This window comes from Hyperoodon ampullatus (assembly GCF_949752795.1).
Source record: "Hyperoodon ampullatus genome assembly, chromosome: 13".
NCBI classification, from domain to species: Eukaryota; Metazoa; Chordata; class Mammalia; order Artiodactyla; family Ziphiidae; genus Hyperoodon; species Hyperoodon ampullatus.
In genome coordinates, this window is record NC_136926.1 from 29590690 (window position 1) to 29603054 (window position 12365).

The 12365-nt window shown below is 55.0% G+C and overlaps 1 protein-coding gene across 2 annotated transcripts in view; it reads right to left on the bottom strand.

Annotated features, from left to right (window-relative positions):
- Positions 1 to 737: 737 nt before the first annotated feature.
- IMPA2 (inositol monophosphatase 2) overlaps positions 738 to 12365 on the bottom strand; it is a 28406-nt gene continuing 16778 nt past the window's right edge. The window contains exons 4-8 of one of the 2 annotated variants that reach the window (XM_079717924.1): positions 10739 to 10784; positions 8899 to 9007; positions 3102 to 3210; positions 2359 to 2492; positions 738 to 1227 (exon numbers count right to left, since the gene is read on the bottom strand). In XM_079717924.1, coding sequence (XP_079574050.1) covers positions 1112 to 1227; positions 2359 to 2492; positions 3102 to 3210; positions 8899 to 9007; positions 10739 to 10784 — 514 coding nt within the window. In that variant the 3' untranslated portion in view covers positions 738 to 1111. Of the gene's footprint in view, positions 1228 to 2358; positions 2511 to 3101; positions 3211 to 8898; positions 9008 to 10738; positions 10785 to 12365 lie in introns of both variants that reach the window. The other variant, XM_079717923.1, reaches the window with a different exon arrangement.

Genomic DNA, 12365 nt, shown 5'->3' on the forward strand with positions numbered 1-12365 from the left:
CTGGGGATTGGCTTGGGGAGGGAATTACCCCCTGGGAGGCCCCCTGGGCTCCACCAGGTGGGTGAGCGGGCCAAGTGCACCTGCCCTGTGAGTAGCAGGTGGCACAGGGGAGTCAGCGTGATGGGCTCTGAGGCCCTGTGGTGTCCGCAGAGGGGAGCAGGGCCGGTGGGCTTGCCGAGGGCTCTCCAGGGTGTGGTGTGGTGAAAGTGCCTGGGTCACTGCACAGGCGGAGCCCCGGAGTTTAGGTGCCAGAGACAGCAGGTGCCCGGGCCGCTCTAAATACTCGTTAATTACTGTTGACGGCAAATTAGGAACACGAGGGAAAAAGCTAAGCGTGGGCTGGAATATCCGCTGTCCTAAGACTGACTTTCTCGATTTTTAAACTTCAGAAAAGACCCGTGGCCAGCCAGTGAATATCCTCATTAGAATTATTCTTATATATAATTCCTCCTCCTAAAGAGGAAAAAAATAAGGCCCAGAAAATATTTTTCTTCGTTAAACTGATCACAAAAACATTTAAACATAGCATTTTAGAGGTTTGGTTTTCTTCAGTCTGACCCACATCTTGGATTTTAAATACTGACGTGATAATTACTGAAGTCGTTTTCATCACCTGCGGCAGGCAGATAGCAAGCATATCACCTCTGGGCTGTCATATGCAAACTTCCCTAAAGAGCCTGTGGATTTTGGGGGTCGTTTGGGGAAACAGGCAACACACTTGTGGAGGGAAACAAGCAGAGAGTCATCATTTGGTTTATTGCATTCTGAAGTACCATGGGCAGAGGCGGGGGAGGTCGCTGAGAGCAAGTCTGCTTTATCAGCAGTTAAAAAGCCTTATTACCTGAGATTTGCATTCTGGAAAAAAAATTGCGTTTGCAGTATCAATACATACATCCCGTGAGATCCGGGTTTCGGCCCCGGTAGGAGGGCTGGACCAACCCACACAAGGCTACGTGAGATTACAGAGAAGAACCACTGGACACCAAAGTCACCAAGACGTGGGCTCAGCCAGACAGCCCGGACTCCAGCCTGATGGCTCCTTTGGGGATCAGGAACTCTTGCTCCAGGTTCCCAGGAAGGCCCCGTCCTGGGGCAGCCCTGTCTGCTCCCCTCACCTCTCATCATCCCGCCCGTAGTTAATCGTCTGTAGGGCCTGAGCTATGAGCACCGCCATTTCCCGTGTGCCCGCAGCAACCACCCTGCAAGACATGAGGTCTAGCGGCCCGCCTGCGGACAGAGGGACAGGGTGTCTGGGTTAGGGTGGGGGTGGCACGACCCGCATCAGCCCAGCACTCAGGCTGAGCCAGCCCAAAGGGTGGAGCCTCAGCCCCGCTCTGCCCCAACCTGGGTGCCATCCAGGCTGCGGGACTGGCACCTCCTGAGGCTGCGCTGGGAGAAAGCGGCTTAAGGTACAGCGTTCAGGCCCGAGGCTCAAACAATGTTAGGTCAGGACAGGGAGCAGTTCTCAAACTCTGCGCTGCATGGGGCTCCAGGTACCCAGGAGGCCTTGGTGGGGGGACGGTGCTGGGGGCGGCCTTTCTGCTGGGCCCCTCAATGCGGCTGCTCTGTGCACCAGGTATCTGGGGCAGGATGAAGGCCCTCGACCTCCTGGAGGTGTGAACAGGCCTAAAGGCCTCGCTGGAGACCTCAGTGCACATGTGTGTGTGCGTGTGTGTTTGTGTGCGTGCGCACGTGGTCACATCTAGGACAGACACGTCTTTAACGGGGACGGGCCTGCCTGGCCTCGGTGCCCAAGGCTGACCCCTCTTCACTTCACACCCTCCCGGAAGCTCAACTAGGGCCTCCCGAGGAGAAGGAGCAAAAACGGAGCAATCATGGGATGAAGGGCCCACCGCCAGCACCAGCAGTTAAATGGAGCCCAGCGTTTCCGCAACAGGCTCTGGATTAAAGCTGGAGGATGGGCTCCACAGAGGACCCCAATGTCAGATGAGGCTCCATGGGCGTCCCCAGGACAGGGACACTGCGGGACTCGCCCCCATGGGGTCGGTAACTGGGCAAGGTGACTCTGAGGCAGAGGAACAGGTCACCTCTAGGATCCATCACCTAAATCCTCATCATTGTATCAGGGAGCATGCTGCCTGCTCTGTGGTCTCAGTGGACTGGGTTGGGGGGGCCGCGGAAGTGAGTGTTTAGAAAACACTCACAGTGACCCGTCCTGACCCTGGGTCTATTTTCACACCTGGAGGCAGGAAGGGGGAGGGGCCTTCTGGCCTGGCCCACTGCCCTCCCTACACGTCCCTGTTAGCAGAGGAGGGGGCCTGTCTGTCTGGGGCACTGCGGGTCTGTCCTGGGGATGCACCCCTGGGGACGGAGGGCGGGCTGAGGGCCCGAGCTCACCTGACGTGTCCATCACGACGCCGCCTGCTTCCCTGATGATGACAGTGGCTGCAGCCAGGTCCCAACAGTGCAGGCCAAACTGGTAGTAGGCATCGGCGGCGCCCGAGGCCAGGTGGCAGAGTGCCAAGGTGGAGCTGCCGATGACACGGACGCTGACGGAGATGGAGGAGGGGAAACACACTGAATGGCTCCGCTCCAGTGCCCGCCCCCTCCACCGCAGGCACCCCCAGGAGCTAAACAAGAGCCCAGGGCCTCTTCCCAAAAGCTTGATTCTGAGCCCTGGGCCCAGAGCCATGCCGTCCAATAGAACTTTCTGTGGTGATGGACCACTCGGCGCCGCGAAGCCACCAGCCCAAGGCCGCGGCACTTGAAGTGTGGCTGGTGCAACTGAAGGACACAACCTTCACTCTGTGGACCTTCAACGACCTTAGATCTAAACCATCTGGGGTGGCCGCAGTCACAGCGCAGACCCGGGGGAGACTGGGCTGGGGGGCGTCACTGTCATCACGAAGGGCGCTGAGATCGGGGCGTACACGGGGCTGAGATGGGCTCCCACAGGTCCCCTGCCACCCCACCCCCACGGGCTGCACGAGCTCCTGGCTGGGGACCGGTCTGGCTCGTGTGTCACTGCTCCTGCCCTGGGGAGCAGCCTGGGAGCTGTGCGTGGGGCCTGGGTGTCCCATGGGTCTTGGGGAGGGGGAGCATGCACCCATGGGTCCCAGTCCTGGGAGGGGAGCGCGTACCCATGGGCCCCAGCACGGAGCAGCCTCTCCATGTTGCTCAGGAACAGCTTCAGTGTCGTGGGGTCTCGTCTGGGCCCGATTTCTGTCAGAACCAGGGCCTTGGAGAGATCTGTGTGGAGAGAATTTCTCCAAGTCAGAAACACCAAGGCTCAGTTCTCACCCAGCAGTCGGGTTTTTCCTCGAAGCGAAATGCAAACCCGCCTCCCGCTCTTGCTTGATTCAGTGTCCTTCCTGGGTGGCTGATGCTGCAGAGGTTTCTGGCCTGGGAAAGGAAGGACGTGCTGACTAGAGTCGAAGCCACACCCTGACCATCTCACCTCCCAGGCCCCAGAAAGTCCCAGATGCAGGGGTGGGGGGGGCAGACCCCCCAGTTCTCTCTTTTCAGGGACGCTTATCAGCAAGAACTCGGACGGGTCTGGTGGCTCATGAAACCAGCATCATTCAGTCACAAATAAAAACAAAGTGACTCCAAACTGGGAACGCCCCATGTTTGGAGGAAAAAAAATGCCTCATCAAATAAATCTGCCTTTAAAAGCCTTTCTCGGGACTTCCCTGGTGGTGCAGTGGTTAAGAATCCACCTGCCAATACAGGGGACACGGGTTCGATCCCCAGTCAGGGAACTAAGATTCCACATGCTGCAGGGCAACTAAGCCTGTGCACCAAAACTACTGAGCCTACGCCCTAGAGCCTGCGAGCCACAACTACTGAGCACGAGTGCCTAGAGCCCGTGCTCCGCAACAAGAGAAGCCACTGCAATGAGAAGCTCGCGCACCGCAACAAAGAATAGCCCCTGCTTGCCGCAACTAGAGAAAGCCCGGGCGGGCAGCAATGGAGACCCAGCGCAGCCAAAAATAAATTAAAAAAAAAAAATAATAAAAGCTTTTCGCTAGCTGCCGTGATGACAAAGATGGAAACGTCATCCCTACCGAGGAAGCGACTGCTAAGCAACGTCTTTGGAAAGGGGTCCTTAGGAGTAACCCCCCAGCATGGGGGTAGATGCTGTGGCCACCAGACACAGGAAAGTGGCTGCAGGCGGGCCGGGCCTGACTCACTGCGAGGGTCATAACACTGTCCCTCTTGGCCACACACGCAATCACATCCAGATCTAGTGTCCTGTCTTGTCAGGCCTTGCCATTCAGGCAGGATCAGCCACTCCTGTGTGTTCAGTTGAGAGAACAAAGCCCCTCCATGAAGTGGAGGAAAACCACGCCCATAGGTAACCTCACTCCCCGGGCCCAATCCCGCCCGACTCCCATAAAGTCACCTCCCACCAGGGACAGACCACTGGGAGGAGACACTGAGTCTGTACCATTTCCCCTTTTCTCACACTGGAGGCTCTCATTTTATACTGTAAAGACTTTCTGAGGCCTGGCACCACAGCTGGGCCAGTGACCAGCCCTGCCGTGTGTCTGGTGGCGGCTCGGGCTCTACCCACACGAGGGGCACAGGGCGGCGGCTCCAGGATCTCCGGGGACAGGACCCAGTCTGCCCTCCAGAGCTCACCTCCCGACCCCACCCTCACTGGGCTGCAAGCTGAGAGGGCACCTTCCCCCGGAAAAAAGACTTGTTTTGAAGAAAAAGACCTCAACAGGGCCAGGCGCAGTGGGTGACCTGCAGGAGGTCGTGAGGCCCAGACCTTGACTCAAGCTTGTCTGGTGATGATGCCAAAGAAAGGGCTTCTTCCCGTAGTTTTTCATCTGTGAGAAGACACCTCTGTGCCCAGTGTCCCCCGCCCCCCAGCTGCAGTGTATCCACTCTTCCTCATGCTTGCACAGTGGTGTTTTTTCCTAAATGAAACCCAGACAATTAAGAAGTCATCTGAACTCTGCCACCTGAGGCAAAATACTTTCTACTGTTTTCTTTTGCCCAGATAATGACACAAAGGTAAAAATGACAATCCCCTCTACTTAATATTGTCTTATGATTAATTCTGACTAGCTCTCCACAATTACGATGACTTACTATGACTTTTATTACCTTTCAAACTATTTTTATCATAAGAGTTTAGCTCTTAATCAAATACTAATATATATATAATTTAAAATATTCTGTGACTTCATGGGTGTGTGTGGGGGCACGGGGACCTATTGCTTAATGGGTTCAGAGTTTCTATTTGCAGCGATAAACAATTTGGAAATAGAGGAAATGGATGCACAAGATCGTGAATGCAATTAATGCCACTGAATTGTACACTTAAAAATGGTTAAAACAGCAATTATTATGTTATATATATTTTACCACTATAAAAAAAATCAAATAGATTTTGAAGCAGGGCATCTCTGCATCCTCTTTCAATAAACAAATTTTAGGGTGCAAAAATAGTCCGTGACTTCCAACAGTTTGAAAACCCTTTTTCTGGTTGAGGATAAGAGCACTGTTGTCTTGAGAGAGATTTTACAACTTAGAGGTGAGAGAAGCAAGTCCTCTGTCTGCCCTGAAATACGTCCTCACAGGAAAGAGGTGACTGTGCCTTGAAGTGTGGGCATGAGCACAGGTCGTGCAGCTCCCGTGATGGCCTCGGACTGGCGTGTGTGACACACGTGCTTGGGCTTCCAGATCCTTGTTGACCGTGAGCTTCTCACACAAAAAGTAGTATTAGCTGTACTTCACTGAAAACCCCAGAACTAGACAGAAAGAAGGTTGGGGGCTGTGAGGGAGAGGCAGAGAGTGACCAACGGGAAGGGGTTACCCCGGAGCCACCCAAACACGAGGCGCCAGGAGTGTAATGACACTAAATTATTCACTTTACAACAGCTAATTTCATGTTACGCGACCTTCACCTCAATACATTATGTTCAAAAACAAATAAGTAATTGGAAAAAAAAAAAGTATTGTTCAGAATCCTGGAGAAGACTGCCCTGGAAACCTATGTAACGTCTTCCAAATCCCCTCTGACAAAAAAACAGAGCAGCTGGGAGAGCAAAACACAAACCACAGACAAAAACCATCTACAAAAACCTACGTCCACAAGGGCGTATCCAGGCCCCAGAGGGCAAGTGGGCAGGCGAACCCCTGACAGTTACTACGAGCTCTCGTAACCGACCTTCCAGGGACTCTCAGGGCAGGACCCACTGAGTAGAAACGCATGGGAGTGAACCCCAAATTCACTGGACGGGAATCAGGGGCAAAGGAGGGAGACGATCCAGGTAGCAGTGCTGGAGGGGCAGAGCCAACCGTCCAAGGAAGAGGCCAACTTTGCAGGCACTTCACAAACACAGCAGAAGAGGGAGCCCTAGAGCCACGAGACGATGGAAAGTGTTCACCCCCCACCCCATCACACCACCGGCCCCCAGAGCTCTTTCAATTAGAAAGAATGTAAAAGAATGATGTTTGAATCCCATACACAATTATCATAAGAAAAAAGAGAATAGGGAGCATAATAACATCTCTCCAGTCGATCAGAGATTTCCAGAAAGACCTGTCCACAAAACAGAAGTAGCTGCAAGAGAAAGAAACGGAGAATCCACGGAAGAAGAACATCACTTAAAAGTAGAGGGGAGGGAGGGCCTCCCTGGTGGCGCAGTGGTTGAGAGTCCGCCTGCTGAAGCAGGGGATACGGGTTCGTGCCCCGGAGGGCCGCTGAGCCTGCGCGTCTGGAGCCTGTGCTCCGCAACGGGAGAGGCCACAACAGTGAGAGGCCCGCGTACCGCAAAAAAAAAAAAAAAGAAAAAAGTAGAGGGGAGGGAACCTAGGAAAAAATTAGGAAAGAAAACAGTTCAGAAAAGAAGGTCAAGCTAAAGGAATGAGAATAAATAAACACAATAGATTATGCTTTACAAGACATGGAAGGTGAAAAGGAGGAAATTTTTAAAAATTAAAAAATCGGTGGAAAAGGTGGAAAAGATTTAAGAGAAAGTGACAGAGAGATACGTACTGAAATGCTGGCTAGAAAGTGCCATTATGTCTGGGGTTTGTAGCAGGGAGTTGTTTGGGGTGGTGGGGGCAGGGAGCTTGGAGGAAGCAGGGTTGGCCGCGGGGGGCAGAGGGGCGACATCAGGCTGTGATGGGTCATGTGGCTTCACTGTACTTTTTCTGTCTCCTTTGTGTTTGCAGTTCTGCAAGGTAGAATTTTGAGAAAAAGCTACCAAAGAAATTCTGGCCTCATCTAATCCTTTACCGCTATGCAGTGCGGTCTTTGTTTTGCTTTTGTGAGTTGAAAACATTGCAGAAAGGAGCACAGGAAAGAGAAGGCAAGGAAAGCAGGGAGATGAGTGATGGTTGTTTTAGCGACCACTTCCTCCAGAAACGCATCCCAGAATTAATAGCTGGTTGATCTCGTGCGAAGATTCAAATTCCTTCTGTGATAATGACTCTCATTTTGGGCACCAGTGCCAGGCCGTTCCTGAGTGCCCTGTGGGTAGGATTTAATTTGATCCTCACAGCTGTCATCAGCGTCACCTCCCACCCACGTGAACACTGAGGTTCCAGGAGCAGAGCTGACAAGTCACATGTGGAAGGTGTCAGAATCAGGCTTTGAAGCCAGGTCTGTACGACACCTAAGGACATTGCTGCTGAGGAGAGCTTTCCGTCACCTCCTGTAGAAACCTCATCACCCGGCAAATAGAAGACAACCAGGGCTGAAAACATCACCCTGGACTTTATGAGTCAGAATTTTTAAAAAATCCCAAGTGAGCTTTGGGACACGAGCACCGACGGACTTGGGGTTCTGTGTTGCAGAGGGGGGTGGACGGCGTGTTTGAGCAAGGAGGCCCGTGGGCGGAGGGCCTGGGATGGGTGCGAGCGTGGGCACCGAGCCTCGTCGAGTCACAGCAAATGAATGTGGAGCAAAGTTCACCAGGGCCTTTGACAACTCACTCCCTCACCCCCGAGTTACACAACTGGCTGGCAGGCCAACTCCTGGCAGGCGCAGCTGTAATCAATGCTGCTGTCTACGTGGCCAAACCAAACAGTCCCCGGGCAGGAGCCTGGGCTGGGCGGTGGCAGAGGCTGGTCCGTGGTCCTGCCAGGCCCCTCCCTCTGGAGCTCCTGGGACGTTACTTCCTGCCCCGCCACCAACACTCTTGAGGCCTGGGCCTCCTGCCTGACCTCCTGCCTCGCCCGTCCTTCACGGGGCAATCATCTCCCTGGCAGATCCTCAGCTCACAGTCACCCCGCCCAGGGATCCAGATGGCGCTGCTCTCACTGGACCTCAGCGGACCTGACCTGGGCTGGAAGGCCCGTCTCCTCACTGGCTGCGGGCAGCTCAGGGGCAGGGACACTCCTGACCCCTCTCACCACCTCTCAGGCCAACTAGGCACATACTGTCAACTCTGTATATTACAGGCAGTCTGAGTGTAACAGCAGCCCTTTGTAAAAGCCACCAGTGTCCTTGGGTCCTGCTCCAGGAATGACAAGGACAGGGAGCATCTGTGGTGCATACACCACGGCTCATGGACACAGATCCCCTGCGGCCGTCCATGTTCTCACAGGGACTGAAGCCAACGGCAGTGGGTCCACATCCAGGGAGCCACAGCCTGCACCTGGGGAACCGGGTCACCAAGAGGCTCCGAGGGCCAGAGTATGCCTCTGACCCTGCTCTTGGCCTGGCCAGCTCGCCCAGGCCCACTGGGACCACGCGGGAACTAGTGGCCAGGTTCCTTCTCACATTAGGGATGAAAGGTGAGAGGAGAACAGAAAGGGCCCATTGAAGGCTCCTGGCCACATCCACATCCACACTGAGACACAGACTGGCTCGACATCCAGCCCACCAGGGGCGCACTGTCCCCGAAGAGACTGGACCTCAGTAGGAGATCCCCACCACTGCCTCGCGGAATGCGTGACACGAGCAGGGCCCACCTGTCTCCCCGGAGACGTGCAGTTGCTGGCCGTTGCAGAAGGCGCCCCGGCCCCTCCGGCCCGTGTACAGCCGCTCCTCGGTGCAGTGGTAAATCACCCCGAACTCCAGCTGTGGGGTGGGCAGGACAGAAAACAGACACAGGATGTGACACAGGGACCGAAGGCCATGCAGCTCTCGCTGTGACCACTAACACAAGGACCATGGATGGAAATTAGCTTTCGAAAGGGAACTCAAAAAATCAGCATCTGGATTCAAACCTAAACCTGGACATGAAAGCAAATGTCCTTTCCTTAAATAACTATATTTAAAGATATATTTAAACAAATAAAACTATATTTTAAACTGACATCATAATCAAGCATTAGTAACTGAAAATTACTGAAAAAGCTTCCTTCTTCAAAAAGGCCTCTTTTGTTTTTTCTGGGAGGGGAAAAAAGGCTCCTGTGACTCTAATCAAACCCCAAAAGAAACCCTCAAAATTGCTGACGTGTGAAGAATTCAGAATGCATCTGGAGATCCAAGAGCATCACAGAGCCCGGGGCGGTCCAGGAAGAGACGTGATTCACCAGAGGGGCTGATCCCTCCCTCACCGCACACATCACCGGGCCCGCGGCCTCAGTCCCCACAAGCCAGTGCCCAGAGGAGGGGAGCTGGGAAAAGGCCTCCATACACCCAGAGCCCGTCTGCCTCTCCTCCTGGACTCCCTGCCGTCCTGGGCTAAGAACAGCACGTGTGCCTGGCCTGTGCGGCCGCCAACGGACAGAGAAAACGAGGAGAAGCCCGCAAACGCCCGAGGGAAGTCTGGGCGGGCAGAAGGGCTCAATTCTGGGAAGACCCTCCAGTCAGCACACACCCAGATCCTGCGCCCCCTCCAGTCAGCACGTGACCGCCCCCCTTCCCAAGCCCAGGTCAGTCCTGGAACCGGCCGGCCTCTGAGACCCTGCGGCAGGCAGCCAGGGCCTCCACGAGGCCAGAACACATGTACCCAGCACATACCCCGGACCGTCACAGGCCTCGGCCTGGCCAGTCAGAGACCCTGCCACCAGGATGAACAGCCCCCGGCCCCCGAGCTTCCTGCTTCACTTGCTCATCTCAATGACCACATTTAACAGAGAAACAAGTGAGTAACTGACTCCCTCACTAGATCTCAACATTAAGGCTCTTGCTTACCTTCACCTCGAAAATTAAGTTCTTTCTCACGGGTATGACTCCTCTGCTGCCCCAGAATCTGTGCTAACCCTGAGGGTGCCCTGATGAGGGCTCCCTCCGCAAAGCCTGGCCCCCTGCCCTATTCAAGTGTAACTGTAGTAACTGCAACGAAGGTAAGGCTTTTCCTAAGTGTAATCGCTGAAACTGGATGATAAAGCTTAAGCCTGGATCCAGCCTTTTCTGCAGGTCCCAAGATATGGACCAGTTCCGAGGGTCTATGGGAACCACACAACAGCCATGTTCTCACCCAACAGCTAGAGGAGAATGAACAACTAATAGAACACTGGGATTAGAAATGTCCTCCAAAAATAGGAGTTTCTTTTGTGTGTGACTCGATCACACGCCCCAGGGGTCAGATGGAGACTAACTGGGAACATCAGCCCACAACGTCCCCTCCATGCGGCATCGCTAAATGGCCACCCAGGGGGAGGGCTGGCCGGAGCCCCAAACCCACACACCCCAAACCGGTTTGCATTTGTTTACTTTCTTGGATTTGAAAACACATGCTTGGATTTACGCGTCATGATGAAGGCCGGGGACAAGGAGAGGAAAACTGAGGTTGGAACCAAGAAGCAAGATGAATAAACAACACCCAAGGGGCCACGTGACCGGGCCCCACCCATCACGTACCTCCTGGTTCACAGCAAACCCAATGCTCACTGCCACTGTCGGGAACCTGCAGAGAAGACAGATGGTTTACACGGTGACACACACGGACGCATGCAAACTCAGGAGCCTCTGTATGGCTGGTGGTGCAAAGGACCCTTCTACAGTGCGGCTGGGTTTGTTTTGTCAAAAAGTACCTCCCACAATTTCACTGAGCGCTTCGAGGACAAGCAGGCCGAGCTGACATGTAGGACAGCGACCTTGACAGACAATAGTGCTGGCCGTCGTCAGGACGGACGTGACTCAACAGTGACCACAGAGGACCCGGTAGAGAGTTGTTAATAATCAGCTTTCTGGTTCTCAGAGGCTGAAGGGATGGAGGGGTCTGGCCCCAGCGTCCATCGAGGGGCTGGGTCCAAGACAATCGCGTCCCTCCTGCCATGACCCCTGGGTGAGCCTCGCGCAGGACAGCAGGCGTGGCCACTGCGTGGAAGGCAGGAGGTGACCTCGCATCCTGCCTGCGGGTTTACAGGTTACGTCTCCAGAACGATTTCTCCCTTATGTGAGGATCGTTAGGGCTTAACGAGTAGGAACAAGGAAGGCTGCTTCTAACCCAGGAGACTCGGGACCTAGCCTTGCCCAGGCTGCGCTGTGATGTCCCCTGCCATCTCCATGGGGAGGCTCTTGACATGCCACGGCCGGGCCTGGCTGTGGTTCCCACCCTCAGAAGGCTTTTCCCACTTGCTCTAGTCCCAGTGCTGCTGGACATGAGCAGGACAGGTCCTGTCCGAGCTGCAGTGGCCAGAGGCCCCCAAATGCCTTTAGGCTTCAAGGGTCACCACAGCCCTGGATGGCCCTGGACTGTGTCTGGAGCCTAAGGGTCAGCCTCACAGCTTGTTTCCCAAATGACACTCTCATCCAGGTTCTCTCTCTGGTCCTGGGGTGGACATGTGGCCTTTGTCCATGGTAGGGCTTGGCCCGTTCTGTGCCTACCACCCTCACACAGGTGACCAGTAGGACAGGAACAGGAGCCCCACTCAGAGATACACACCCGGAGGGGAGCCCCGTGGTCCCACAGGGCTCCCCAGGGGTGTCACGCTCTAGTTAGAGTCTGGTGACACTGTTGCTGTCACCAGATGGCTCTGTTCCACCGTCTCTAAAGGGCCACCTGTGATGCGCTGAATCACTTTCCACACCTACACATAAATGCTCCATCTGAGGACCCCACACCCCGGCCCCTCTCACTGTAAGGAAGGAAGCGGGCGGCTGGCTCACCTATGGGACGGGCCCTCCCCGCGGGTCCCACTGGTGGGGGCTGCAGGTCCACAGGCCCCCCAACCGCCGATGGGGACCCAGGATGGGGCAGGAGCCTGGGCCAACCAGCTCTGGGGCTGCACGAGTGTCCTCGTGGGAGGCTTTGACAGCCTCCCCCCCGCCCCCCGTCAGCGCTTCTGGGGCTGGGCAGGTCACTGCCATCACATGCCTCTGACCTCCCGAAAACCTGCTGCTCTGGGATGACATCTGTCCTGATTAGGCCGGCAGCCGGCGGCTCCTCAACCCCCCAGGCCACCATCCATATGCGTGCTCCCAAGGCTGCTGGACCAGACACCCTGTGTTATTTACAACCCTGCCCATCTCTCCAGGGGCCTCC